A 27,447-nucleotide genomic window follows, 5' to 3' on the forward strand; every position below is an offset into this window, starting at 1 on the left:
AATTGAATTTTTTTAAAAAAGTTTAAAATCGAAAATGGTTGTTTTTTTTTTTGTTCTAACGCTAAGATAAGACGCAATTTTTAAATCTTAAATTTCAAACTAAATGAATTTATTTCAATTATATATATATATATATGGGCTTTTAAAGCTGTCTATGGAAGTTCTACTTGCCACGTGCGTAGAATGCAAAAATAAATTAAATAATAATTATAACAAGATTATAAATTTTAATTGTTTTTAAATTTAAAAACAAAGATATATTGCACTTAAAGTTTCGAAATTATCAAATACATTTACATATCATCAGGCTTTTGCTATAAAAAAAATGAAAAATAAAGCTAAGACCATAAAATATATTCGAAGTTGTTACCATCAAACTAGTAATTTCTTGTTTTTACAAAATAACCTCCTGATTTTAAATCCTTTCCCACTTGAACGATTTCTCCCATGTTCCCAACCTACTGCGTCCCCAACGGCCAAGGAAAACGCCAGTGGTGCACAACTGTCCATAGCTAACTCCGGCCCCACCCCACTAACTAGCCGTTATGATCTGTTAAAATGAAAAGCCTCCAATAATACTAAAAGTTGGAAGAGCAAAACGGCGACGTTGGAAAGCTGAGCTGACAAAAGCCACAGATGGGTTGGAGTGTTAGCTTGTTAGGGCGGCCACATGAGCTTCAAATTTTGAATACCAACAGTGGGGTCCACACCAATCTGTCAAATTCCAACTCAAATTCTTCCTCTTATAATTTTTATTTTACCTATATAAACCAAAAACTCTTCCGGTTCGCAGAACCAAAACCATCCCTGCTTTTCTCTCTCTAGCTTCCGGCCTTTCTCTCCTCTCTTTCTCTATATATATATATATATAGATAGCTTTTGATCCGTACAAGAGAGAAAGGGAGAAAATGGCGGGGTGTTCTAGGGTTGGCATTGGTGCTCCTGGGTTTTTCGCTTTCCTTTTCGTCGTTGTTTCCGCCTCCTTTGCTCGTGCTCAGTCGTCGGCTCCTGCTCCGGCTCCCACCAGCGATGGTATGACTTCTCTTCTGTTTGGATCTGATGGTTCTTATTTGTTTTGATGGAAACTAGTTTCCAGGATTTTTTTTTTTTTGGACGTTTCAGACTCCATTTGTTTGTTCTTTCAGTATATATCTCTCCAAGAAAACAGAGTTTCGAATGTGAATTTCGATTCGGGATGTGGATGCATTGGGAGCCTTTTTCTTCTTTTTTTTTCTCGTGTTTGTTTTAAGGAAATTATTCTCGAGGGATTCTATTCTTCTTCTTCAAGAGAAATTTCGATTTAGGATTTGGATACATTGTCCGAACACTTGATTCTAGTGTTTATTGATTATTTCGCTTCGTTTGTTTTGATGGAAAATTGTTTGAAAGTTTATCTTTATCTGATGAAAGAAGCTTGATACGGGATATGGATGCATTCTATATGCTTTCATTAATATTTTTCTCGCACTTTTTCAGATCCTTTAGTTTCGATGGAAAACAGTTTCCCGGAAAATTTCCAATAACTCCATCTTATTCTTTTTTCAATAAATAGAACAGAGTTGACATGTAAACAGTAGAGAACGCTTAGATTACTGTTTTTTTTTTTCTAGTGTTTATTCATAGAAAATTCAACGGTTTTGTTCCAATTGTATTGGAGTTTTGATGTCAGTAAGTTAATTATTGCAGGGACTGCAATTGATCAGGGGATCGCATACGTGCTAATGCTAGTGGCCTTGGTGCTCACATACCTCATCCATCCGTTGGACGCATCTTCCTATAGCTTCTTCTAAAATTGGTGCATCAATTCGGAGAGCAAAATGCAATGCTTGTAAATGCCTTAGAGGATTTATTATTTTTCTCTCCCTTTATTTTCTTTTTCTCGATTTTTTCTGGTGCTGTTACACCTCTTGTAGCAGTTTGACATATTCCAAATTTAGCAGTTCTTTTGTTGTACTTTCCCCATTAGTTTCAGATCCTATTTCATCTGTTTCTTCTCTCTCTCGTCTCAATATCTTTGAATATCTTTTCTTTTTCTCGGAATATTCTATGGCCATGAATGCAGCCATGGAAGTTAAAATTTTTAGTTTTGGATATTGAATCCTTGCACCTCTCTTAGCGAATTAAATTTTGAATTCAAGCTATTTATTTCTGCATAACGCCTTAATTTGAAAGTGTTGCTTTCACATTTAAAATAAAAATTCAAATTTTATACTCTATTTTGATTTATAAAATCCCCCTTCAATCCACTTCCCAAAATTTTCATCCAAAAAATAAATCAACATAAATTCTTCCTCTGTAACCAACTCTAAACATGACTTTTGGAATGCCCATTTTCAAATTAGATTTTTTACTTCTCAAGATATTGAGAGGGTTTCAGAAAAGTAAAAATATTGAGAGGGTTTCAGAAAAATGAAATCATGATCATTGATGATCTCCTAATTAATTGTTATCGATACTTACTTCACCTTATTTAGTAGAGACTCATTTTAAGGGATTTAGAAGGGTGTGGTCTTTACATAACCTAATTTGATTTTTCATTTTTCAGTCTTTTTCAAATAAAGAATCACACTTAAGTTTTCTTTATTAAAAAAATGGATAAGAAAAAAATATAACTAAAATTTTATATAATACACATAATATACATTATTATATTATATTTATTTTTATTTTTTTTTAAAACTAGAAAAAATACTTTCTAAATAATTTTATCAAAACTCATACTCAAAACAAGTGTTTAAGGGTAAATTTTATATATTTTTAATTCCTTTGATGTATAATTTTCTAAATAATTCATAAATGCACAATTCTTTCAATGAAAATAAACCCATATGTAATACTTTCAATAAGAATAAACCCAAAAAGTTATTTTTCACATTTAAGTCCTGAATCTAGGATTTTATTCTTGACAATAATCATCAGCAGCCTTTAAAACTGTTTTGAGGTTTTAAGCAGACTGCAAAACTATACATTATGGAGCAATTTATTTGTTGCCTTAAAGGAAACAATTTTCCTGGTCCAATACCAAAATTGGGTTATTAGCTTTCTACAGAAACAAAGTGAGAGAAAGAGAGAAAGAAAGAAAGAATGGGCATCCCAGGGGTCTCCATCATTGCCGGTTGGCACGTCTGCCATCCATGTTAAAGCGAGACTCTTTATCCGAGAAAGAAAATAAAACTTTGGTGTGGTCCTATCCAGTTCCATTGTTGAGCTGCCGTCTGTGATGTAAACCATACTTCACGACTTCATAGAAGGACACCACAATCCCGACGGACGGGCCGGCTCGGCCAACACGTGGGCCGATCCCTGTAAACAGTCCTCTCATTCCTCCATCCCTGTTCCAGACCAAAGATGGGATCAGACTTCATTCCTTTACAAGGGAGGAACCTCTGGATTCATGTTTTAAAGTAATTGCAGAATTACAGAGAGAATGCAGCTGACCTCCAGATTTCTAGCAAAGTTTGTCTGGTCGTCATCTTCCATGCCCGGGTAGGATCCTTCTGAGATTACAAAACATACCCAATCAGTAACAGGAAGAAATAAAATGGAGGAATAAAAAAATGAAAGAAGTGATCTTCATATATTTGAAATTAGTATGTGAAGACAATCAAGGATGTTGCAGTGCTGTTCATATTTAGCTTTCGGTACAAAGATAACCGATTTTCTACTCTCTACACCATCAGCAAGTTCTATCGTGGCTCCAATAAGAATATGGGTTCTTTTGCACATTGAGGAACAATGAAAGAGCTGATTTGCATACTTGAGCACGCGAAATTGATTTGCATACTTGAGCACACGAAATTGATTTGGCCAATGGCAACTTCCCCATCAAAATTCTATTATAACTCTGCCAACTCACCAAAAGACTTTTGACTCTTGGGTTAGGACATCTAACTGCATATTTTCCTCCGCATTAGGCGCATCTTAGATTTGGCTCACTAAATTTTGGGCTCCCCCATTGGGTAAGATTCCATCATTTTACCAGTTTTCATATTTTTCGAAAGCTCTTAGTTTATTTATGACGGAACTCTTATGTTTTATACTGGGGTTGAGAAGGGCACAGTGTCCAAATCTGGAAAATGAATATGAATTTAAAAGAACTTGATTTAGAGAAATGACCTCTATTTGCCGTCGTGTTTTTGCAACATCTAGTGGGCATGTAGCAGCAGCTGCAAGGCTTCCTGCAACAAAACCAGCAGAGAAGTTGGCCCCAAGGACACTGGCTGCAGTGGCTTCATCGCCTATTAGACCAATAATTCTTCTCCTTATCTGCATACATGGGAAAAAAAGAAACAAGTAAAGGATTGGATGTGTGGAAAGATATAATTAGATATGTACTATCCATGAAACTGCTTTAGAGAATGAGGTCTCACTGGCTCAAGTGTTGACCAGCAGATTGCGGAGAAAGGAACATCGCGAGCGAGTTGCGCTCCAAGGCCAGTCCACAAGACACGGTAACTTTGAACTGCCAAAGAATGCCATTTACAAATGTATTAATTAAATGCTAGAAAGCATCAAAACATGATTATAAAACCTAAGACTGTCCAACATTCTAATGCAGCCTGAAATACCTCTAAATTCAACATGTAAAAACTTGATACCCATTGAAAAAAACTCATGAAGATAAGACAAGTACAAAGAGAAAAAAAGGAAAAAGAGAATAATCCATAATCAATTAAACTTTACTAAGATATACAAGTAAAAACAATTAAGAAAATTTTGAATAAGTATTCAGAGAAATGGTGTCTAATGTTACATTTTTGGCACAAAAGCCACTTACAAGCTATAACAATAAAAATTAGAAAGTCATGGCACATGCAAATTTATTCTGAGTGATTAAGGATCCAAAGGAAGTTTATGACTTTGAATGTTGCTTAAAAGATGAATCATACCAACTAAAATATTAAAGAGCAAAAGGGAACCATTGATCAAACAACCAAAGCTCAGCATATCTATTATTTCAACACTCGATTGATCCATGCATAAAAACCATTTGGTACCGGATTTAAAGGATTAGCGCACTGTTCAAGGCAACACATGCAACAATCCAAATGGAAGAATCTCATGCGATAATACGTAAAAATTAGATTTAGAAATGACTCAACAGACTGTTCTTTTTGTGATTTGTATTGCAAAAGGTTAATTGATCGTTCGTCACCTTGTTCTCCATCAGCTAGGGAATTTCTTTAGATAAAGAACTAAGCTGAAACTAAAAAAATCAATTGAAGAGTCAACTTACAGTTTTGAATGTTGTTTGTGCTCCTGACTGGGGAAATGACCCCATGCAGCGTTTTCCACACTCCAGGAGGCTTTGTGCCAGACTGGGTTTCTTTAAATGCCTATTAAAATGAAAGAGAATGACCAGAATGAAAGGCAGAATCCAAAAAGCGTTTTCCAACTAAATAGTTCTCTGCAGGAATGCAGTGAAGTAGATAGAAAATTGATAGTAGCATAAGTAGCCACTCATTGAAAACTAGTTCATCAAAATTTGAAATGAATGGTGTAGTACTTGATAACGATGGCAAAAGTACATATTAAATGAGATAATTTTGAATGCTATATACCTGCATGCGTGTTCTTGCCAGTTCAACAGGATAACAAGTAATACAAGCTAATGAGCGTGCCAGTGAGCCTGCAACTAAGGGTACATATGGTGTCAGGCTTGGGGCATTCTGCGTTGTGAATTCTTCCATAAAGTTGCGGAATATGTCATAACAAGGCAAATAGATGCCCACCTGCTTGACAATAGAAGTTAATAACCATCAAGAAGATCTTCTCCAAGAGATGTAGACACAAATCTTAGGCCACCTATATGCATGGGGTCAAACCTTGAAAGAAGCTGTAAAAGATTAAAGATGGATCCCTGCCAAGAAAGAGACTTACAGTTGGCATGGCCAATGCTAAGCTTGCGCTTGTGCCTCTCCACAATCTCATAAACCCTTCCTGCACAAATTCATTCTTGTTAAGCCCTGATAATACAAATGTGGTAAATTTAATAACAAGATGCCCTGTAATCTAATAAAACAATCAGGCATATATACAAGGTCTTGAAAGGATATCCCTACCACATGATGCTATAAGAAAACCTAATTATAATTGGACACATAGTGTTATGCAATATCTAAAGAACAGATTTTGTAGGTTGAAAACTTTGAAGAAATGAAGAATGTTTTCACTAACCTGACGTATCATCTTGGAGAAGACATCCAGTGTTCCTCTATACTGAAAACAATCTGGCGGGCACACAGGTACATCACTTAGAGCGGCACGAGTGCAAGATGGAGAATATCTGACATCTGAAAACATCTATCAAAAAATTCAAAAACAAAAATCAATTATGGAACTGTACAGGACAATGGAAAATAGAATTCATGCTTTACAAGCATTCATCAAGTGTCAAGCCTGTAAAGGAGCAATTTCAAAGAAACGTGAAAACCAAGTAACATGTAGAATCTCATATTTACATGGCCTAGTATTCCATTTCCTTTATTTACATCTTAGGGAATCAAGACAAGAATCAAGCAAAGGTACTACTTCAAGTTGTCCCATCCAATAAAGAATATTAGCTAGTAAAGAACCATGAAGATTGTGTACACTTACCGTTTCAAAAGGGGCCATACGACATAGGCCATGATAAGATACTCCAGCAGCCTGTGCTTGCAACCTTGTCTGTATAGCAGTCAAGTAGAAATGCATAACATCCATTAAAATCCATCATACATTCCTGACTTCAAATCAGAGCTCTGACAGAGATCAACAAGCTATATCCATTAGACCAAGCATAATGAATGCATATCCAATAACAAAACAACAAGGAGAGAGTTTCCCTCTGTACATGACGAAAACATTCTCTGAAAGATGAATGAACTGCCGAATGGCATCTTCCTTAGTTAAAACAAATTGCATTCAAAATCAGAATAGTAAGAAAGCATAGGAATTGGGCACGTTCTACAATTGCAAGGAATTTAATATAACCACCAATAATCTCTAACAGACGATAAATTTAACAAATGGGTATCTTCCAAAGGGAAACAGAATTGAAACAATCAGCAACTATCTCTAGAAGATGAACAAATTAATAAATGCTTATCTACCAAAAATTAAATCAAATTGCACATAGGGCAGTAACAATCTCTGGAACCTCTCAAAATGATTCAAAAAATTGGGTAAAAACCGCCAAAAATCTCCAGAAAACGAACAAATGGGTATCAAAACGATTAAAAGAAAAGAAAAAAGAAAAAAGAAAAAAATCCACCAAGAATCTTCAGAAAATGAACAAATTAAAAAACCGGCATCTCCCAAAATCAAATCAAATCGCATGCAACAAGAAAACAAATGGTAAACTATCACCTTCGCAACATCGAGAGGGTTAACGATGATTGCGGAAATGAAGGCGGCACCAGCCGCGGAGAAAGCCCTTTGCCCAAAGCCTAAATCCCCGTCAGATAAAGCCTTGGAATATTGCTCGGGCGGTGCAGACTCTTCCCTATTCTCTCTAAACATCGTGTCAGACATCGACGACACATTCCCTTCAATATCCACCCTTGTTGCCGCTGCACCAATCCATGAAGGCAGGCTCGGCCTTGATCCCACCATTGACAAAAACTCTTTTTCTCTAAAAACCCTTCTGAAATCTTCAATTGAAAAGCTAAATTTCAAACTCTTCTAAATTTCAAGCTCTTTTCTCCTTGAAACTCTCCAGAGAATTTGCAGAGCTGTTCGAACATATGAATTAAAGCGGTTGGAGACTTGAGATCGAAACGCTGCGCTTTGATGGTGGTGATTCTAGAGAGTTCTACCTTTACTCTGCATGGGGAAGAGGAGTGCGTGATTCGTGGCGTGGAACCGAGGGCGCCAAACAATTGGGGTGGTGGTCAGCAGTGGAAAGAGAAACAAGAGAGAGAAAATATGATTAATGGATGGTTGTGATTCGTTGCAGGAAAAGTCCGATGAGTGGATGGTTCCGATTCACTGAAACGAATGTCTCTTGGGTCATTGCTTGCGTAGTGTTCTAACTTCTAAATGGCAACGGAGAATCGGGCCACGTTCCTGATCCAACACCGGCCCAATTGAGAATGTCCAACCAAGAAGGGCCCAACTTCATACGATGCGCAATATTTTAAGGCCCAACTAATTTTTGGTAAAAATTTAATTTATTTGTTTTGTTGGAGTTTTAATATTGATTATTAATATAATAACATGAAAATAAAAAAATAAAAAGATACGAAATTTAATGTGATTTGATCGCATATATTATGTAATCTCATATCCGACAGGGAAAGAAATTTTCGAAACACCCTTTAACTATGTAAACATATTTTTAAAGTCGTGAGATTATAAACTAATTATTTACCTGGTATCGTATCATATTTCAATTTCTATGCATTTAAAACATAACATATTGAAAATGAGAACAAATTTCAAAGCCTTCCAACAAATTAAACTATGAAATTCCACTTCTACAATGCCCTTTGAATCCACTCCATGCCATTAAAAAGGAAAAAGGAAGAAAAAAGAATAAGAAAAAATAAATCATCCTCTGCCATCGAACACATCTAAAGGACTGTTTGGGGTGGTGAATAGAAACTCATTTTTCCCAGCTTCTTTTGAATTCATCAATGCCAGAAACTTTGTTTGGGAGGTCCTGTACTGTTGCCTAGTTCTGTATAAATGGATTGTAGATGAAATACTGGCCGAAACCGCAATCAATCTCACTGCAACTCCAGCTGCCTTCTGCCATTTCCATGGATAGGCCAAAATCTGAAAGCAAGAAATGAAAAAATTGGAACTCCTCTTCTGCCCATTGTCAGCATCGCCCTTTTCCTCCATTTTCTCTTTCAAATTCCAGCGGAAACCACTTTCTCCATTGCCAAACAGTGCATTCAACTCTTCCAACACTTGAAGTGATCTTCCTTGATGCTGTGTTACCTTCTGGATGAGAAATAGCCTGCTTTCTTCCAACTGGGCAAGTGCTGAATTTTGATCCATCTGCTGCCATGATTCTAATTTCTGCATAGAAAATTCAACGGAAAATTTACTTATAATTGAATTCTAAATCTCTGCTGCTTTTGGATTTTCCCGGAACCTCAAGGAACCAAGCCTATATCAAGATGACGCAAATCAGTAGTACCATTCATTTTCTTTCATATTCTTTTAGGATTTTCGTAAAGGTAAAGGAAATGAGCATAGAATAACTTCCTTAGTTTTCCACATTGCTTGAAAGAAAAGCAAGGTAATGTGCTAAAAACTTTGCAAATTGCAAAGTTTTTGAAACCCTTTGGAGTATTTGGACATTGTGGTTTGATGCTTTTTAATTTTTATTTTATTTTTTTGGTAATTGGTTTGAATCTTGTTAAGGGAGATAGGTATGCTATGAAATGGTTTTTCCTTCAATGTTGTGAATTTCAAATGCCAAAAACTTCCAACAAAACCAATGAATTGCATATCACAAAGTGCCTGGCATGTTTGGTTGGAAGGAAAATTTTATGACAACTACAGGGAGCAACTATTTTTGTTTGATTTTGTTTTCTTGGAAGCCCATTTGGGTTTTCATTTCCATTGTCTAATCACAGATATGGGTTTTAGAATTGGCAGGAAAGAATAGATTTTATTTTTTTCAAAAAAAAAAAAAAGGAAAAAGAAAGTACTGTGGAGGGAGACAAACTCATGAACCTGTAAAAACACAAGCATTTTCTCAACATTCTTCAATGAGTCTCCAATGGCAATCAATCTCTGCCTCTCCTCAAATGGGGTCTCTGCATCTCCACAATAGCAACCACTTTCTGAGCAAAACCTGCAGAAGCTGCTGCAACTGGTGTTGATTTCATCACTGACCTTTTCATTCAAAGCCCTTGCTCTCTCAATGAGAGCCTGCAAGTAGTTTTTCATACTTCCATCAAAAAGAATAACTGTGTCAACCCGCCAATCAAAGCCCACTTGTATTATACCTCACAGCCTCTCATTTTGTTGCTTTTCTTTTTCCCATGTTTTCCCATCCTTTTTCAGATTTTCCTGGATTTCTTTTTCTTTTCTCCTCTTTTCTTTTTCCTTGGCTGTGGTGGAAGAGCCCCGAGAGCGGAGGCCATTTGGGGCCTCAAACCCATCTCTTTTCTGGGTTTTTTGCATCAGGTGTGTATGCGCTCCAAATCATTTTGGTCACTTTTTCTTTTTTGTGGGTTTTGCTTTAAAGGGAAGTTTTGTTTGGAACTGAGAGGCCTAGCTGTTGATGCCCCCACACCCATTGTCCCACTCTGAAGTCTGATCACATGCATGCATTGATCATGACATGGTTCCAACCCCCTTTCGCCATCATCCCTCATCATGTACTACGGAAAACCCTAGAACCCATGTGCCTCCCATCATATTTTTTCAATCAAATTTTTTAATATTTGTTTATTTTCTTCAATCTCTTTATCAAACATGAGAAAAGATTGAAAACTTATGTTTTGACGGGGCCATTTGGGGAAATATATGATTTTCAAACCCAACTTTATAAAATATGAGAACCAGATTTTAATATGGAAAGTAATATTGCTATCATAGTCGACTCCATTTTTTGTGTCAAGATTGCCCTTCTGGGTCACCATTACTGATAAAAAAAATAGATAGAAGTGCATTGTAAGAAGTTGGGTTTAACTATAATGGTGGCAGCGATGATGGACTGATGTGGAGCTACGGCGGCCTTAGCACCTTCGGATTTTTCTTCCACAGCAACATCCAAGCCTCCATGTCAACACCGATCAAAATTTGAATAGGTTTCCTGGCTCATCTTTTTTATTTCTTCTCTTCCTTCATCATCTTCTTCATTTTCTGGGTTTTCCCACTGAAAAAGAGAGAACTGAAGTAGAGTCACCATGCGATCGTCGCACAGGGTGAGCGTCGGCCACTGTTGCCATAATCACCACCAGCTTCCCCTCAATCGTGGCCAAAACCCACCATCACTGTTGCAGCTTCTTCACATCTCCAATTCTGGCAACTTCCAACTCTAAAACCATCTATGTCTTCACCACACCAAATTCTAATCCTTCAACACCTATTCGTCGTTGATCCACCTCCATCTTAACAATAGCCGTAGCAGCTGAAGGAAAAGAAAAATCTGGAAGTGCCAAGGTCATTGCCACCGCAACTCAGTCCATCATCGCTTCCACCACTGTAGTTAAACCCAACTTCTTATAGTGCATTTCTACCCTTTTTTTTTAGATCGGTAATGGGACCAGAAGGGTAATCTTGGCATAAAAAAATGGAGCTAGCTCAGAGTGCATGAAAGCAATATTACTTTCCATGTTAAAATCTAGTTTTCATATTTCATAAAGTTGGGTTCCGAAAATCATATATTTCCCAAATGACCCCATCAAAACACAAGTTTCTTAAAAATATTACACGTGAAATGAGTCAAAGAGTATTGTTATAGTTAAAACGGTCAAAAAAATGTTTTACTTTTTGAGATACTCCGTCAAGTTAGTTATAAAAGATGTATCATGTATGACACATCAATCAAACTTTTGTAAAATAAAGATTATATTCTCTATGTGTACTAAGCAACAAATTGGATATTACCCAAAAAAGGGTAACCTTGCTCTTTTTTATAAACTTTTATTTCACTTATGGGCGCCCATGTTGTAGAATCCTCAGTTTCGATAGACCAGGCAAAACCCATACAAAAGTGAACCATAACAATGAAGCCTCTCTGCCAATAGGTACCAACGCTGCAACCTTTTCTTTTCTTTCATCCATTTCACTATTTTTGTATGGTCATCAAAGGCATTTGTGAGCCCACCAGAGCCAACTGCCAACCCTTTGAATGTAGAGCCCACAAGAGTTCTAGTCTAATCGCTTCTCTTCTCATTCACCATGTTGTTGATAGCTGCACCGGGCCTCACGGTCCTACCTGTTTGCCCTGCCAAAAATAGTTTTGAAGATCAAACGAATGATGACCACTCCTCGAGCTCCCTCCGCCTCGATCATTGGGCCAATCCAAGTCAAAAATGGCCGATGACACGTATGTTTCATGTCATCAGCAAAGTAAAAGAAGATGAGTTTCTATTTTTTCTTTCATTTAAGATTTAATTATGCTTTTGATCTACTAAATGTCTTTTGAATTCAATCTATTTCTCTTCTTTCATCCTTACATTACATCCCATGCTGACTAGGGTTAGTATAGGGGCCTATCCCAACTTGCATAGGACGACCAAGGGTTGTCCCATTGAATCAAACTAATGCGATCGTGATCTAAACAAGATATTATATTTTGTCGTCTCCCATTAAAATTTTCAAATTTTTTTGGCTCTACTCCTTTTTCTTTCCATCAATGCTTCACTTAGGCTTTAGTATTTGCCTTTGGAAGCTAGACAAACTAAATGTAGGTCTAATAATTTGCCATTTCAAGACATTTGTTTTCATGTTCATATTAATGGTAATAGTAGAGGTGACAAGGAGACAAAGATGAATCAATTTCATAGAAACCTTTCCAATATTGTGGCCAAAATGACTTTACAAATCTCAGATGGGAGATGCCACCAACTTTGACCAAATTCCAATCATGTATGTGGTAGCAACACATCATGAATTTAATTCAAAAACATTACTCTAAATTTAATTGACATGTAATAAGCGAGACCCATGATATGTTTCATAAAGACTCATCTCAATTTAGAAGGTGTTTATTTTTTTAGTTTTTTGCTTAAAATAATTTGTTTTCAAATTTTAAATTATTTGTTTTTCTATTTTTTCATGATTTATTATAAACTTTTTGTTAAATAAAAAAAATTACAATATTTTACTTTTTCTAAATAAGAAAAATAATATATTAGTTTTTCTTTACTTTTTAATATTTAATATAAATAAATTGTATAAAAAAATTAACAAATAACCTAATATTAAACACCATTAAGTATTAAGTATTGAAGTTTTATTTAGGATTAAATAAAAAAACAAACATCATTTTAAGTTTTCGTAGAAGTTTGATGACCCATAATTATATTGTATCGTGCCATTATGTTGGACTCGAAACAAACCCATTTGAGAATTCTCTAAATTTCTCTTAAATTTAAAGTAACAAATTTTTAACCATAACTTTCTATTGGTTGATAGTATGTTTTGTCGATCATATTGATAATAATTTGATGAAAATGATGTTAAGTGTTTCAAAGTTAATTAACATGTTATCGAATGATGAGAAATAATATTAAATAAGTCTTCCATCTTTGTTTTTAAAATAGTAATTTTCTAATACCATACCAAAAAATATCATCAACTAAAAAGCGTTACGTATATTTTTAGTATAATTTCATTGTTTTTGTCCTTTTATTCTATTTATTATTTTTTTCGAATATAAAAAACAAAAAAGTGGAGATAATGCCAAAAAAAAAAACTATTGTAGAGAGATGCAAAAGACACACATGGACATGGACATGGAGAGAGTGTCGTCTTGTGAGAGGCATGGGGTTCACGCTTGTGGGGGACTCATCAACGTGAAGTGGGCTTCTGACACGTGGACAGATCCTCTGTGCTTCAAAATCACATCAACTAATCACAACGTGGCTAATGTCGTTTCAAATATTTACATTATTTATCACCATTTGCTTCCATTAATTTTGAAAATGATTGATATGATATTTGATTTTATGTACAACCAAAAGCCAATTTACTTACCAATATCATGAAATATTTGTGTACTATATTCATATTAATAAAATCAAAAAAATTTGTGCCATATTTGAAATTTAAGGTCATGAAAGTTAGATATATTTTATATAAAAATTTTACTTGAATTTATATAATTATCTAAAAAAAAATCAACTTATATCCTATAATGTCTTGTTACGGTACTATTAAATTTAAATTCATCGTATTTATTTGTACTTCAATCTCATATCATTTGTCGTTCATCGATTTATATTATATTATATTTAGTATAATAACTCGTTTTCTCTATACAGATATTATCAGTTCTGAATTTAATAAATTTTCATAATTTTAAAACACTTCAAAAAAAATACACTACATATATTGTATTTATATTAAATTTGTCTCATAAATAATATTAATTGATTGAGTATTAGAGATCAAAAAAAAAAAATTAAATGATGGAAATGAATGCAACATATCAAAAGAAAAAAGAAAAACAATAATCTTGATATGATATTTTGGGAATTATGGTAAAAGTATATAAATAAGGTGGTGGAGAAGTACTGTTTGAATGTGGTCCAAAAATTTCCAACAATTGAGACGTCATTTATCTCCAAAAATGTAGATTTTACATTAAATGTAGGGAAATAGTGATGTGGTAGGACCTTGTTTGGTATTGAATTTATAGTGTTATGGTTGTTTGAAAAATGATCCTATATTCATTAATCTCTTACTTCTTCTAGGTCAATATGCTTCGTATCAAACAAATATGCTAAAATTGAAATCCAACAAAATAACTTGTTGCATGCAACAATTTGTAATTTAAGGAAAAAAATTATCCAAAAAGAATTTTGATCAAAATATGATGTAATTCTAATTTATCTATGGGTTAATTAACCAATAATATTCTTATAAAATTAAAAGTATTTATAATTAGATACCCGTCATTGATGTAACGTAAATTAATTAAGTTTTGTTATGATAATTTTTCTTTTGCCTTTTGCTTCAAGTGAAAAATGAAGTTGTGCTTAGAATCTTCTTATTTTATAAATGGTAAAAAAAAAAAAATGTTTAACACAATCTCGATAATAGTTTTTATCACGAAAATATTGGTTTCCACATAAGTGCTTTTAGGAATTATGTGAGAAGTTATTTCATTTTTCAATTTAATAGGCCTTATAATATTAATTTTTGTAGAAGCTCTAACTTATATTATAATATATTTTATATTTAATAATCTTTTCGTATAAGTCTATATTATTTGCCCTTCTTAACTTTACAACATGTTACATGTGAATCATTTAAGAGTACCCAAAGTCTAAAATTTATACAAAACATATTTTTGTTATACTAGCAAAAGCATTCATGTCAATAATATTAATTTCTAGTTATATTCATGAATGAGAAAAGATTTTTCAACTATACAATAAAAAACATTACAATGAATGAGATCAGATATAATAATTAGATTTTTGAAACATTTCATATTTCTTCACTTCTTATATCCATTTTTCCAATATTTTTGACTAATTTTTAATTTTTTTAATTATTATTATTATTTTTACAAATCAATGAAAATTGGAAAAATTGCAATTTAATAAGCAATAATTTGGTGTTTAGGATATTGATATTAAAAAAATTGAATATAAAATAACTTTAATCCCACAAGTTTTCAAATATTTTGCATTTTTTTTGGTCGTCTCTTTACTTGAACACACTCCAAAACAAAAATAGAGATGTCCATCCAAAATTAAACTCAAATCTTAACACAAGCCACAAGATTTTTTCACTTCAGCCTCATTAAAAAAATAAATAAATATATGTATATATATATATATATAAATATATATACCTCAAACGAAAAAATCACAAAAAGAAAAAGAAAAAAAATCTCACAGAAGTAAAATAGAATCTTCATAGTAAGCGTCTACGTCCCAGGTACAAGACCCGATATCCTCGTCTAACCGAACCGAAATATCGCCGCCGATACTTTCGGCCAAAATCATGTCCGGTATGTTCATTTCTTCGAAGCATATCGGTGCCGGAGTTTGAAACTCGTTCACGAAGCACTCATTCAACATTTCCATTACCTGCTCAACAGGCCTCCATTCGGTCTCCAGGTGAGAGTTTGAATCTATCAGGCAAAAATCATGTGCAAAAGTTGCTTCTTCTTTAACCTCCCAAAGCGGTCTCCAGTCGCTCTCTGGTTGCGATTGCGACTGCGACTGAGGTTCTTCGCTGGACTGAAAGCGAAGAACTGATGTAGGAGAGCAAACACTCCGGGAGTCTCTGCCGGAGTCATAGCCGGAAACTGAGGGGTTGATCTCCGGGGGGATGGTTTTCGGCGGCGGCTTCGCGAAGTTGGTGAGAGCATCGGGACCTCTGATTCGAATCGCGGCATCATCGTAAACCATGGCCGCTTCCTCCGCAGTATCGTAGGTTCCGAGCCACAACCTGCCTCGCCGCGACGGATCTCTGATCTCCGCCGCCCACCGCCCCCACGGCCGCTGCCGGACGCCACGAAACTTCTTGCCGCCACTCACCTGACTCCGATTCGAAACCTTCTCTGCCTCCCGACACTTCATCCGCTCCGCTCTCGTCGCTTCCACGACTCTGATCTCGTTTACATGCTTTTTCACTCTCACTCGGCAATACTCCTCCTCCTCTTCGTCAGAGTCCGTCGCATCAGCATCCGTAACCGAAATCCTAATCACTCTCCTAGTTCCGCCATTGCTGCACCTCTTCTCCTTCCCAAGCGGAACCTTCACCACCTTACTCGTAACGCTCCGGTGCTCCGTGTACTTCACCGGCGTCGAAGCCGTTGATTTTCCGTCCATTCCCACTAACAACAAATCTAAAGCTGAACGGAAAAGAACAAAACAGAAAATTTTCCCAAGATTTAGACAAAAAGCAGACAAGAGGGAAAGCAGAAGGTGAGCTGAGCTGAGCTGAGTCGAGTGGCAGGGAAGAGGGAAAGGAGAAGAATCGCTGTTTTATAGAGGGGAACGAAGAGGATCTTCGGTAAGTCTTTTACTTTTTTTGGTTTTTTTTTTTTTTTTTCGTTTTTAATTTAAAAAATGGAGATTTTCTTCTTTTGTATTTTTTTTAAACAATATCTAAATTCCTACTACAGGACCGGTTCTCGCCGGAGATTCCAAAACGGCACGCCGCATCTCCATTCTGGCGCGTGGCACTTTGGCCCGGTAAAAGAGCGCAAGAAACACTCACCATGCACAACTCCACCCACGCCCCACACCACAGAGCGTGCAGTCACGCATCGGAGAGAGTGCGTTCCTCACGTGAGTGGCATGATTACATAACCGACTAGTCAGTGAAGGCGTTTGACTGATGACGTTGGTTAAATCTAACTAATTCTTAATTAGTGATAATCCGTTATGCATGCTTGTACTAATTATAATTGCTTCCCAATCAAGTACAATTTTGAAAAATTATATATTCTTTTTGAATTTTCACCTCTGTGGGAAGTTAGAACCCCGACCCATCGTAGCCGTCCACGTGGCCTTAATCATGAACCAATCGCCCACCTTGTTTGACTTTTCTAGCATTTTAGAGCCTTTGCTTTTATCAATACATTTACCAATTTCGTATATTCATTTTTAATTAGTATAAATATTTTAAAATAGGAAAATAAAAAGGTCGAGACATCAGACAGGAGCATTAATGGGTGGGCTGGTCCACAGTCCTTAGAGTTCAGTGAGAGTGGCTTCTGTCACAAGCGACCGCGGAGACTTTTTTTCTCGTTCTTTCTTTCCTTTTTGTTTTTTCTGATAAAATACATAAAAACATTCGTTGAACAACGTTAGGGAACTGAAAGACTTTCACTTGTTGCTGTCAGTGTTTTTTCCTTCCTTATCTCTTCACGTGACCCTACTTTCCTTTTTTTGTTTTTTCTTTTTCCTCTTATATTTTCGAATTAAAATTCAGAAATGGCAAATGATTGTTAATAATACAGGGGAATGGTTGGGTCCAGCTCGGTTCCAGCTCGGTTCTTATTGTTGTTGTGTAAATAATTTCATTCCATAAAGGTGAATTGATTTTGAAAATGACATTGATCTTGTCATAACAGTTAGAAAGAATCAGTTCTAACCCACAAATACTTCCCAGTTTGTAAAAATAACTATAAAACAGAATTACAGTAAGAAAATTTCATTGATTTTTTTTGTTTTTCCCAATGGGTGGTTCCACTGTGGGGTGAGAACCATGGGCCATGACACGTCCAATGGTGCAGAGGTGCGTGTAGAGAGAAAGATCCTAGAAAACACAAGTTTTAACTGCAATCAGTACAAAGTGGCACATGGTTATGACTAGGGTGTGGGTCATATGCTCATACCCACTATTATATGTTTTGGTTTTTGGAATCCCACCACCACTACTTCCATTTTCCCACTTCTCTCGTGCCATTTCTCTGCTTTTTCTCTTTTGAAGAATCTCCTTTTCAAACATCAAGATGTAATTTGGATGCGCTTAAAACTTACCTTATTATTCCTTAAAATGATAATGATTTTTTAAAGCAATTTTTAAAAAACATAAAATAAGTATATTCCTACAAACACTCCAGTAAAGACGATTCTTAATTTTATCTCAAAAGGTTAACAGCAGCCAAACCATTCTGCTAAAACAACTAGCAAATAGCAAAAACAATAGTTTGTGAAGCTTGGACCCAAAAACCTGAAATATGATTTTAGGCATTTTCCACAGAAAACCAACTGAGATTCCACCTAATCCCACTGGGGCACTCATCATAACAGTAAAAACCGAAAGTTGTGATTAATATTAATAAAAAAAATTAAACATGTTTACAGATGCCAGGTGATGCTTTCATTATGATAATAAGATGCTGGTAAGCTACCAAGACAGATAGAACTTAAAATAAAGCAATGACACAATATAAACAAATATGGTAATGTAAAAAAGGATACAATGACAGTAAACAAACATGCATGAGAGACATTGAGTCACAGTGTTCCATGAAATAGTTAAACTTAACTCCAGAAATCTAGGTTTTAATCAGCCCAATCAGTCATGGGAAACTGAAACATTGAAAATGCCATTGGTTTCCTGGCATGAGGAACAGGATGATGAATAGACTGAAATCAGTACAGCTAGAACTGGTATGAAATCAAAGAGCCTATGGACTTAAAAAAGATAAAGAGGTCTATTTTTTAGATGTGAGACAGTGAATGAGAAAAACAAGTCTTATTTTTGTGAACATCAGGAACTACACATCTTCCATAGTTTCAAAGTTGGATTTCCACACAGACAAACTAAAGCATTTGTCTTTGTTTATGGAGGGCCACATTTCAAATCTATTCTTCATTTGTCGATTACAAGAGTAAAAAGAGCACAAATCACACTTGATTTACACATAAAAAGTAAGGAAGGAGCAAGTCCTAGATGCCCTCACCATAAAGCAGACTTAGCCCATGGCATACTTCTGGGTCCAGCTCCTGGCGGTTGTCTCGTACTTGGCCCTGTCTGTCTTGTACATGTGAGCAATCTCTGGTACCAAGGGGTCATCAGGATTTGGGTCCGTCAACAGGGAGCAGATGGAGAGCAGCACCTGAAAAAGAAAACAAAAACCCTTCCCACCCACTTAAAAAACAGCAATGATGAAAGGGAGTGCCAAGGCTGAAAAGTGATTGCTTACATTTCACATACTACCAGCATTCTAGAATTCACTCTCAAACAGTTTCTAAGAAACAGTAGGGAGTTGACCTAAGGCGTTATTTCCCTCAGGAAAAAAATCAATTAATGACAAAAGTAGATAATCATCTTGATTTTGACATAGAAACTATTGTAAGGGCCCATCATATGCGGGGCCATAGACCATCACTCATGTGCAAATTGGCCTACAATAGTGATTAGAAACCATGTTTGGGATCTGAGGTGCATGTGCAAGGCACAGAACTTTATATAATGCAAGCTCACGATGAAAGTGGCTGCATCAAGACCTCCAAAACCAAAAATCAACATGATTAGTTGATCATCATTAACAGATTTTATCCTCAACATTCAAGGTACTTTCCATGCCTATGGTTCATTTTGAGTTCCAAGGAATCCAAAACCTACAAAGAAGTAGATGGTGAAGACATTGCAGAGTTTAAAAAACCAGAACCTTAGATATAGTTAGGGCCGGGCTCCACTGCTCTTTTAAGATGTCAAGGCAAATACTGCCATTGCTGTTGATATTTGGGTGGAAAACCTTTGTTCTGAATGCAACCTGCAAAAACAACATTCAAATGCATACAGAGCATTAGAAGTTCATTTCTTGATTGAAAGGACATAACAAGTTCTCAATGGAAGTTTAAACTTGATGCACTCCTTTCAACAAGCAAAGTTACAACCTATAAATAGGTGGTTGGAGCACTATAATCAATGACCTAATATTTCCTTTTATTCACTTGTAAATTTTATCCTTCTCTAAAAATCGTCTTCACCTGCATCCACCTCTGGAAATATTGATCTACCTTGTTTTCAGAAGTAGAACTATAGAACTGGCCACATCAATGCCTTTTTGCCCAATTTTTAAGACAATAAAACCAAAATATTTTTTTAGGCAAATTGAAATAAATACGTAAAAAGCACCAAACAAAAGAGGAAGCACCAACCCAGGTACACACAGTATGTATAGAAAAGTAAACCAATTCCATCAACTTGTCCCCCACATCACTTTTTTGATAGATAAGATAAGATAATGTATTAAAAGAACTTGAAAAAGGGTGCACCAAAGTACACGTGATAAGGTGAAAAAAAAGGAAAACAAAAAACAACACCCTCTCCTTACTTGGAACTCAACCAATCTACAAACTCTATCATGGTCATAAAACAGAAACAAAGGGATTTGATTGCTTGATCCAACCATTCTGCATCTTCAAAAACACTTCTATTTTTTTCCTTCCATAAAGCCCAAAACAGAAACTAAGGAGCAACCCTCAAGTTTTCTTTTGCTTCTAGCCCACAAAAAATCATGCCAACTTTAGAGAGTTCCTCTTACAAATAAGTACATCACTCAGGCCACTTCAAACAGAGAAAAAAAAACCTACTACAGGATTCTTGCTTTGGAATGGTGAGAAAGCATATGATCAGCAGACTTGTGTTCCCCTCTTAACACATGTAACATCTATTCCATATACTTCATCCCCTCTTTCCTGAGCTGATCTATCGTTAAAATCCATCCCCCTCCCCTAGACAGCTTTCCAAGCAAAGAAACCAACCTTCTTCAGCACTCATGGGTCCAAACCATGCTTGAAAGAAAAGACTAACTTCTTCCCCATACTAAGGAAGTGTCATAGGATTTGATAGTTAACTTGTGACTTTTCATTCTCCCCCTCAATCACATCACTTAACATCGATAAAGGATGTAAAAGTTGCAACAATGATTCCACGACTAGCATCTCCCTATCTGAAAAGTTTCTTCTGAATCTATAATGCCAAAAATTCCCATGCCAAAAACCAGTCACCCAATCATCCTTCTAGACTGCATATTGAAAAACTCCAAAAAATGGTGCTTTAAGGGATCATTGCTGTACCAAGCACCATGCCAAAACTTGACCCCCTCAAGCCATTCCCCATGGCAAATCTTGCTCTATGGAAAAAACCAGCCTAGCCTTTTCTTGTGGCTTTCCAAGGCTTCAGTCATAAGCACCCCTAGCACACCAGCTGATGAGGGCACGGCTAACAAATGGAATGCAAATCCTATTCAAGTTCTAGTTGGTCTGGTTACAAGGGCTCAAGCTAAAATGTTCAAGGAAACTCTCAATGAACTGATTCAAAACATTTGAGCTGAGGTGAATTAGTGGAGGCCTAAGGAAGATGCTCCACGTGTTCCACAAAGTTGGATTTCCATGATTCAAGCTTTTGAATAATCTAGAAGAATCCCTCAAAGAGAATAGCTCACAAATTGTGTGGATTGAGTTGAGTTTTCTAAATTGGTGATTACCCAATTTTGATTCATCAAGGAGAATGGTTGGCTCAATTTTAAAGCAATCATTTTAAGATAGCTAAATTACCTTTTTTATTTATTATTATATTTTATTGTTGAGTTGTATGGCTTGCATGCCAATTTAGATACTTTCCATAATGGCCTTTTAATTTTCGAAATGTATGGGGAAGGAAGGAATTTGAAATTCCCTTATTTCCTTTTATTTTGGCGTAGGCATAATTTTAGGAAATATTGGATTCAATTTTCAGAATTCAACTTAAGATATTTTAGTTTCCCTTTTCTAGCTATATTTGCGAATCCTAGGCAGGATATTTAGGGATTTTCTAGCTTCCTAATTCGTGAACCTCTTTGTACTTAAATATCCATTAGCTTCCTAGGCAGGATATTTACTATTTCTTAAAGTTAGAGGGGTAGATTGAAAAGAATCACAATAAGAGGGTTACTTCAAAAAAAGAAAAATAAAAAATTAGAGTAAGAGAGTGAAGTTTGGGAAGAATAAATGGTGGTGGGGTGAGCCTTTATATGTATCTTTCCCTTCTCTCTATGTCTTAGTCGTATCAAAAGATGCTTCAATGGTCTATGGGACCAACCAGGGGAGAGGGGTCATTGGAACCCTTGTTTTTCTAAACCTTTGAATGATTGGGAGTTGGACAATGTAAGAGGTTTTCGTATCTAGGTTGCAAGGAATGTTGCTGAATGGTGAGAGGGGGAACAGGGTGGTGTGGATGGATTCAATAAAAGATTTGTTTTTTGTAAGTCTTTATATGCTACTTTGGAACCAAGGGTTTCAATTCCTTTTCTGATGAGTGTAATTTGGAATTCTAAAGCAACTTCTAAAACCAATTTCTTCACGTGGGAAGCTAATTGGGGAAAGGTGTTGACCCTAGACCAACTTTAAAAAAGAGGGTAGTCATTGGTTGATAGACATTATCTTTAAAAAGCCAAAGGCGAATCTATTGATCATGTCCTCAGTCATTGCACCAAGACAAGAGTTGTGAAGCAATTGCTTTCCGCTTTGTATGATGTTTATTAGGTGCAATCCCCATCGGCCCAAGGGACTCTTTTAGGGTGTCATGGATCCTTTGTTGGAAAAGGATGTAAGAAGGAATGAAAAGCAACTTCCTTGTGCATTTTTTTGGACAATATGGAAAGAAAGAAACCGAAATTCTTTTGATAATGAGGAGCAATTGGATCATCCTCTAAAAATTTCTTTTCCTAGTAATCTTTTCTTGTGGGTGAAGTTGTTCGTAGATTTTGTTGATTGGTTAGGCTCTCAACAAGGGAGGGAAGTTGTTTTTTGTATCCTCCATTTTAGAACATGTCTTTTAGTGCCCATTGTATACATCATGTGTACCTTAGGGTGATTTTTTTTGCGCATATTTATAAAATTTTATCATTTGCCTATTAGAAAATAAAAAATGTGACGCCATAAAAGTAAAGTTCACAATGCTAGAGATAGGCAAACATGAACCAAGTCATCGGGATTATCCAAAACCAAATGAATGAATGAGAAAAACTACATGTTTCATTAAATCCTTGATTTTTTTTTTTCCTGATAGGTATATATATATAAGGATAAAGGTGTCAATCAAAAAGCGGCGAATACAACACACTAGAGGTATAGTTGTGCAAAAGCAATGAGAAGCAACATACAACCACAGCTCAACCAGAACTAAGTATGCAACCACTAAAAAAATCTATCAAGGATAGCAAACCAATTTGACCATCAACTAGGAAATGCCCTAGATGTACAAATTAGAAATGATAGAGTCCTTAAGAGCATGGTTAGTGCTTTGCACCCCTTTAAAGGTTCTTTGGTTGCCTTCCTTTCATATTGTCCAAAAAAGCTAAAGATGAGTTATCATCCAATTTACTTCTCTTCTTGCCCACGAAGCTTCCATTCCAACCCGTTAATAATTCCATCACTGAATATAGGTGAACCCACGAATGCCAAATAAGGAAAACATAGGTCCATCAAAACCATCATTTTTAAAATGTTGAATCTCCACAAACAACATTTCAAGAAGATTCATTTCTTTCTATAGAAAATTGTACAATTATAACAGGCCTCCCATAGCACAAATCCTGCTATTTGATTCCAGCCTATTAAGAGCTGTGTAACTCAAGCTGATCTGAATGGTAGGATGCACAGACCCATTCTATTTAATAAGGTATAACATGTAGATAAGGTTCAGACAGTAAATCAGTATTTGTTACAGAAACTTAACACAAAAGAAGAAGAACAAGAAGAAAGTAGAATATAAATTGTCAAACCAAAGATTCATGCTGCAGTCTCCAATTGAATATACGCTCCCTCAAAAGAGATAATTACAACCCTTTTATGGATCAAAAACACTAACAATTTATCCTGTTTTCCTATTTATTCTTTAAAAATATTTCTTCTACCTCTCAATTTTGTAGTAGTTGACCCACCCAAGTTTCTTCAGTTGGAACTAAGGATTTGACACACCATCTTTGGTGTGGGATGTTTTTCTATCACTAATGGATAAGGGTAGGGAATCTAGGGATAACAAAAAAATCCACAGTTACGAAAAAAATCCAAGAAAATTTCAAGAGAATAACAAAGAACAGAATTGAAAAGAAATGTCAACTTTTATAGAGAACAATTAGAACCGAAGCCATACCTTAGGTGGTTTGAATGGATAATCTGGAGGGAAATGAATGGTAACTAGAAAGACTCCCCCTGCATAAGGGCTATCAGGAGGACCCATTATCGTTGCTTGCCAATGAAACATGTCTTCAGCAACAGGGCCTGTTAGAATAGGATATACGAAAATGAAAAGAACATATGTCAAAATTTGTTCAAAATAACTGAGAATGCTTGCATGAATAAACCGGATGGAATGATTAGGAGTCAAATTTTTAATAAATCTGGTTATACAAGAGATGACTTTTGCCTGCATTAAATGGAACATATTTATTTCATGAAAAGTTCAAATAAAAACAATAATCAGAATAAAGCAAAAAGAAACTCAAACCAATACCGAAACCAACATTCATCCAAACGGAACAACCCCCACTCACACAACCCCAAAGAAAATGGTAAAAAGAAAAACACTCCATGATCCATATAAAGTAGGGAAGTCATATCTATTCAGATAACAACTTTTGAGTTTATTTTGACAACATCAAGTGAAATTTGTTTAGCTTCTCACCATCATGATGTTTCTGAATGAAGAATTTTCATATGAAAATGTTCTTTAAGCTGAAGGAAGCTCAAAGTACCTTTGTAGCATGTTCTATTGAAACTTGAAAGGCAATGAAACCATCACAAATTGTTAAGATCCTATGAATAACATTTGAAAGCTCTATTTGGATAATGAAAAATGTTAAGGAAAGAAAAGAAAAGAAAAGAAAAGTTGAAGGAGAATGAAAAAGCAAATTTGAACTCAATAAAACCTTCTCCAATTTTATTCCCATGAATGTATAAGTTTTTAAATAATTTTCAGCGTGTTATATTTTCCTTTATCTTTTCATGACAAACCGAATAAGGGATACAAGATCCTTTATTTTTTTCATTTTTCCTAATACTTTTTGAGATCCAAACAGGCATTAAGTATGAAAGCTTGTTATCTAATTTCAAGACAAACTAATATATTAATCTAGACCCTTTTTTATGGGCAATACATAAATCTAGATATGCAACATTCAATTTTAAGAGACAAGTGAAATCTAGGATTCAATTTCCCAGTCTTATTTTTTCCTTCTTTCAATCACTACCGGCTCCAAATGGTAAACCACTAAGTCTTCATGTGATTTACAATTTCAATGAAAATAGCCTTTCATGCAGGGTACAATATCACAAATAAATAACAATTCGATTACCCTTTCACTTGGATATATTGATACACTCCTAGATTGTTGGCCCAATACCTGAACTAGAAATTCTTGAAAAAGCTGTCATTTGCTTATCCCTTGAGATATGTCTAGCAAAACTGTAAATTTTAGTGAAACAATTCTCCTAAAGATTCACCTAAAGAAGGGACTTATATTGAATATGTAAAAATAAATTTAAATCCTAAAACTTCCTTCCCAAAGCTCTTTTGCAAAAGCATCCTAATTCCAGCTTTACTAAGTGAATTTAAATCTCAAACCTCTACTAGTTGTAACTAATACATTATAGAATTCCTTTAATGATTCAAAAGGAACTTTAGGCCATTTGAAAAGCTACACTAGAAAAGACCTTACAGCTCCAACGAGGTAAGGTTTAGCTCAAGCCTTGAAAACCATATTACATTACAATAACACAATGGCAACCATAGTGTTATACATCAACCATCGATCATTCTGATGGACTCCAAAAATAAATTGGACCTACAAAAAAAAAGCATCTCGCTTTTATGCAGGGTCCCTTCTAAATCCCATACAACCCATTACCAAAATAAATCTTCCACAAATATACAGACTTGTGATGCTTTTTCATGAAAACACAACCCTACATGACTACAGAATTACATCAAAGGCTTTCATTTCTATATATAATTTAAGAAAAAAACACATACCCAGAAAACAATTAATTATAAATTTGAACAATCATCCATCAAATAAATAAAAAACAAAAAAAACTATGACTTCATTCTGTATCTATAAACAAACGCATGATCAGGATTAACTTGCACCTTGTGTAGCTTTTTGCGAAGTCTCAGTTTCCCAAAACCTGCAACATTTATGTTTATATAGTGTCCTAATCAACTCGCACCTGTTTTAAAACCCCTCATTCTTCTAAACCCCGAATACTTTTTTCCCCTTTCTATCCCCTTTTATTTTTTCGTTTGGAGGAGTTTGCGGTTTGCCATGCCTAAAGTAACATAATATATTCGACTCATGTTTCAAAAGCTTGTAAAAGATCGATTTAGTCCGAAATCAAAAGATATATTATCTACGTAATTTTCAGGACTAGTGTAAATTTTAAATTATTCCAAAAAGAAACAAAAATCCATGGATTCACGAGCAATAAATATGTAATTGTATGTATATTGAAACATATGTTTATATAAGTTTGTACTATTCACGAAACTCGTAGATCGACCCCGAAATGAGCATTAGGACCAAGGGAAACAAGCAACAACTCTAACCAAAAGAACAGAAACGGAAAACCGAATACCGTTCAGATGCCGAGAAATTATCGCAGAAAACGCGGAACCAGAAAAAAGGAAAATTAAAATCAGGATTTTTCCGTTCATTTCCTCCGATTTCTCAGCCACCAAACAAACCGCTACAAAAAAAAAAAAAAAAAAGGTCTTTTACATAAAATAAAACAAAAGTATACCAGCACTGCAAGATGTCGGAGGATCTTTCTGGAGATCCTTGAGCTCCTTCAAGATCCGCTTCGAGGCCATGCCGAAACCCTAACTCCGACCGCCACGGACGGCTCTAATCTAGAGAGAGAATTTTAGAGAGAGAAAGTTCAGAGCAAATGAAAATAAGTGGGGAGACGGAGAGATGAAGAGATAAAAGTGAGGTGTACGTCTACCCGACGATTTCAGAGTCTTTCTTTTGCTGAGTTTCTGGTTCAGAAATGATGGCTATTTCTTTAATATTAAACGGACGGCTGTGGTTGAAGGAGTCTCCACAGTTCCTGTGATTGGTTGTTTTTTTGGGCCCCACTTGACTTTTCCGAAACTGGGTTTTTACTGGTTGAGGTTGTTGACCCTTAACATCAATGCAATTTTTTAAAAAAAAATTTAATAATTGGTCGAATAATCTTGGTTCTTTATTAATTCATCTCATCAAGTCTTAATTTTATAATTGGTTTATATTTTTCATATTTTAATCATTTTTTTTTTTACTAATTTTATCAATTTTTTTATTTAATATCGCACTTCAAACCAAAAAAAAAA

General features: G+C 35.4%; 5 protein-coding genes across 7 annotated transcripts; 1 reads left to right on the forward strand and 4 right to left on the reverse strand.

Annotated features, from left to right (window-relative positions):
• Positions 1–777: 777 nt before the first annotated feature.
• Positions 778–1,996, forward strand: LOC100250031 (arabinogalactan protein 20). Its single transcript, XM_002280458.5, has 2 exons — positions 778–1,032; positions 1,687–1,996. The coding sequence occupies exons 1-2, from the start codon at positions 909–911 to the stop codon at positions 1,788–1,790; spliced, it is 228 nt and encodes a 75-aa protein (XP_002280494.1). The 5' UTR covers positions 778–908; the 3' UTR covers positions 1,791–1,996.
• Positions 1,997–2,849: 853 nt separating this feature from the next.
• On the reverse strand, positions 2,850–7,939 carry LOC100244773 (mitochondrial carrier protein MTM1). 2 transcript variants are annotated; one of them, XM_010663577.3, is made up of 10 exons: positions 7,348–7,939; positions 6,598–6,666; positions 6,178–6,303; positions 5,881–5,940; positions 5,562–5,732; positions 5,237–5,336; positions 4,371–4,462; positions 4,117–4,266; positions 3,439–3,497; positions 2,850–3,332 (listed from the first exon to the last, which is right to left on the reverse strand). In XM_010663577.3, exons 1-10 carry the CDS (start codon positions 7,591–7,593, stop codon positions 3,188–3,190), a joined length of 1,218 nt encoding a protein of 405 aa, XP_010661879.1. In that variant the 5' UTR covers positions 7,594–7,939; the 3' UTR covers positions 2,850–3,187. The 2 variants fall into 2 exon arrangements, with proteins under 2 accessions (XP_010661879.1, XP_010661880.1); XM_010663578.3 differs by having other exon boundaries at positions 6,598–6,740; positions 7,348–7,464.
• A 466-nt stretch (positions 7,940–8,405) lies between these two features.
• On the reverse strand, positions 8,406–10,141 carry LOC100249906 (plastid division protein PDV1). The gene is made up of 2 exons (XM_002276562.5): positions 9,670–10,141; positions 8,406–9,006 (listed from the first exon to the last, which is right to left on the reverse strand). The coding sequence occupies exons 1-2, from the start codon at positions 9,883–9,885 to the stop codon at positions 8,530–8,532; spliced, it is 693 nt and encodes a 230-aa protein (XP_002276598.2). The 5' UTR covers positions 9,886–10,141; the 3' UTR covers positions 8,406–8,529.
• A 5,184-nt stretch (positions 10,142–15,325) lies between these two features.
• On the reverse strand, positions 15,326–18,393 carry LOC100255049 (pathogenesis-related genes transcriptional activator PTI6). The gene has a single exon (XM_010663576.3). It carries the CDS (start codon positions 16,458–16,460, stop codon positions 15,516–15,518), a length of 945 nt encoding a protein of 314 aa, XP_010661878.1. The 5' UTR covers positions 16,461–18,393; the 3' UTR covers positions 15,326–15,515.
• A 432-nt stretch (positions 18,394–18,825) lies between these two features.
• Positions 18,826–27,155, reverse strand: LOC100232965 (ubiquitin-conjugating enzyme E2-17 kDa). 2 transcript variants are annotated; one of them, XM_010663575.3, is made up of 5 exons: positions 27,081–27,155; positions 26,877–26,985; positions 24,232–24,359; positions 19,760–19,864; positions 18,826–19,204 (listed from the first exon to the last, which is right to left on the reverse strand). In XM_010663575.3, the coding sequence occupies exons 2-5, from the start codon at positions 26,944–26,946 to the stop codon at positions 19,061–19,063; spliced, it is 447 nt and encodes a 148-aa protein (XP_010661877.1). In that variant the 5' UTR covers positions 26,947–26,985; positions 27,081–27,155; the 3' UTR covers positions 18,826–19,060. The 2 variants fall into 2 exon arrangements, with proteins under 2 accessions (XP_010661877.1, XP_059599095.1); XM_059743112.1 differs by having other exon boundaries at positions 27,075–27,133.
• Positions 27,156–27,447: the final 292 nt, after the last annotated feature.

This window comes from Vitis vinifera, chromosome 15, assembly GCF_030704535.1.
Source record: "Vitis vinifera cultivar Pinot Noir 40024 chromosome 15, ASM3070453v1".
Classification (NCBI taxonomy): Eukaryota; Viridiplantae; Streptophyta; class Magnoliopsida; order Vitales; family Vitaceae; genus Vitis; species Vitis vinifera.

Coding starts and splice junctions, on each gene's coding strand:
- LOC100255049 (XM_010663576.3), bottom strand. CDS start 16,460: ATGGACGGAAAATCAACGGCTTCGACGCCGGTGAAGTACACGGAGCAC.
- LOC100249906 (XM_002276562.5), bottom strand. CDS start 9,885: ATGAAAAACTACTTGCAGGCTCTCATTGAGAGAGCAAGGGCTTTGAAT. Junction 9,007..9,669: donor AAATGCTTGTGTTTTTACAG/GTTCATGAGTTT, acceptor TTTTCTATGCAG/AAATTAGAATCATGGCAGCA.
- LOC100250031 (XM_002280458.5), top strand. CDS start 909: ATGGCGGGGTGTTCTAGGGTTGGCATTGGTGCTCCTGGGTTTTTCGCT. Junction 1,033..1,686: donor TCCGGCTCCCACCAGCGATG/GTATGACTTCTC, acceptor TAATTATTGCAG/GGACTGCAATTGATCAGGGG.
- LOC100244773 (XM_010663577.3), bottom strand. CDS start 7,593: ATGGTGGGATCAAGGCCGAGCCTGCCTTCATGGATTGGTGCAGCGGCA. Junction 6,667..7,347: donor ACCCTCTCGATGTTGCGAAG/GTGATAGTTTAC, acceptor ACTGCTATACAG/ACAAGGTTGCAAGCACAGGC. Junction 5,337..5,561: donor TGGCAAGAACACGCATGCAG/GTATATAGCATT, acceptor TCATTTTAATAG/GCATTTAAAGAAACCCAGTC.
- LOC100232965 (XM_010663575.3), bottom strand. CDS start 26,946: ATGGCCTCGAAGCGGATCTTGAAGGAGCTCAAGGATCTCCAGAAAGAT. Junction 19,865..24,231: donor ATCCATTCAAACCACCTAAG/GTATGGCTTCGG, acceptor TTGTTTTTGCAG/GTTGCATTCAGAACAAAGGT. Junction 19,205..19,759: donor CGGCCCTAACTATATCTAAG/GTTCTGGTTTTT, acceptor TTTCTTTTTCAG/GTGCTGCTCTCCATCTGCTC.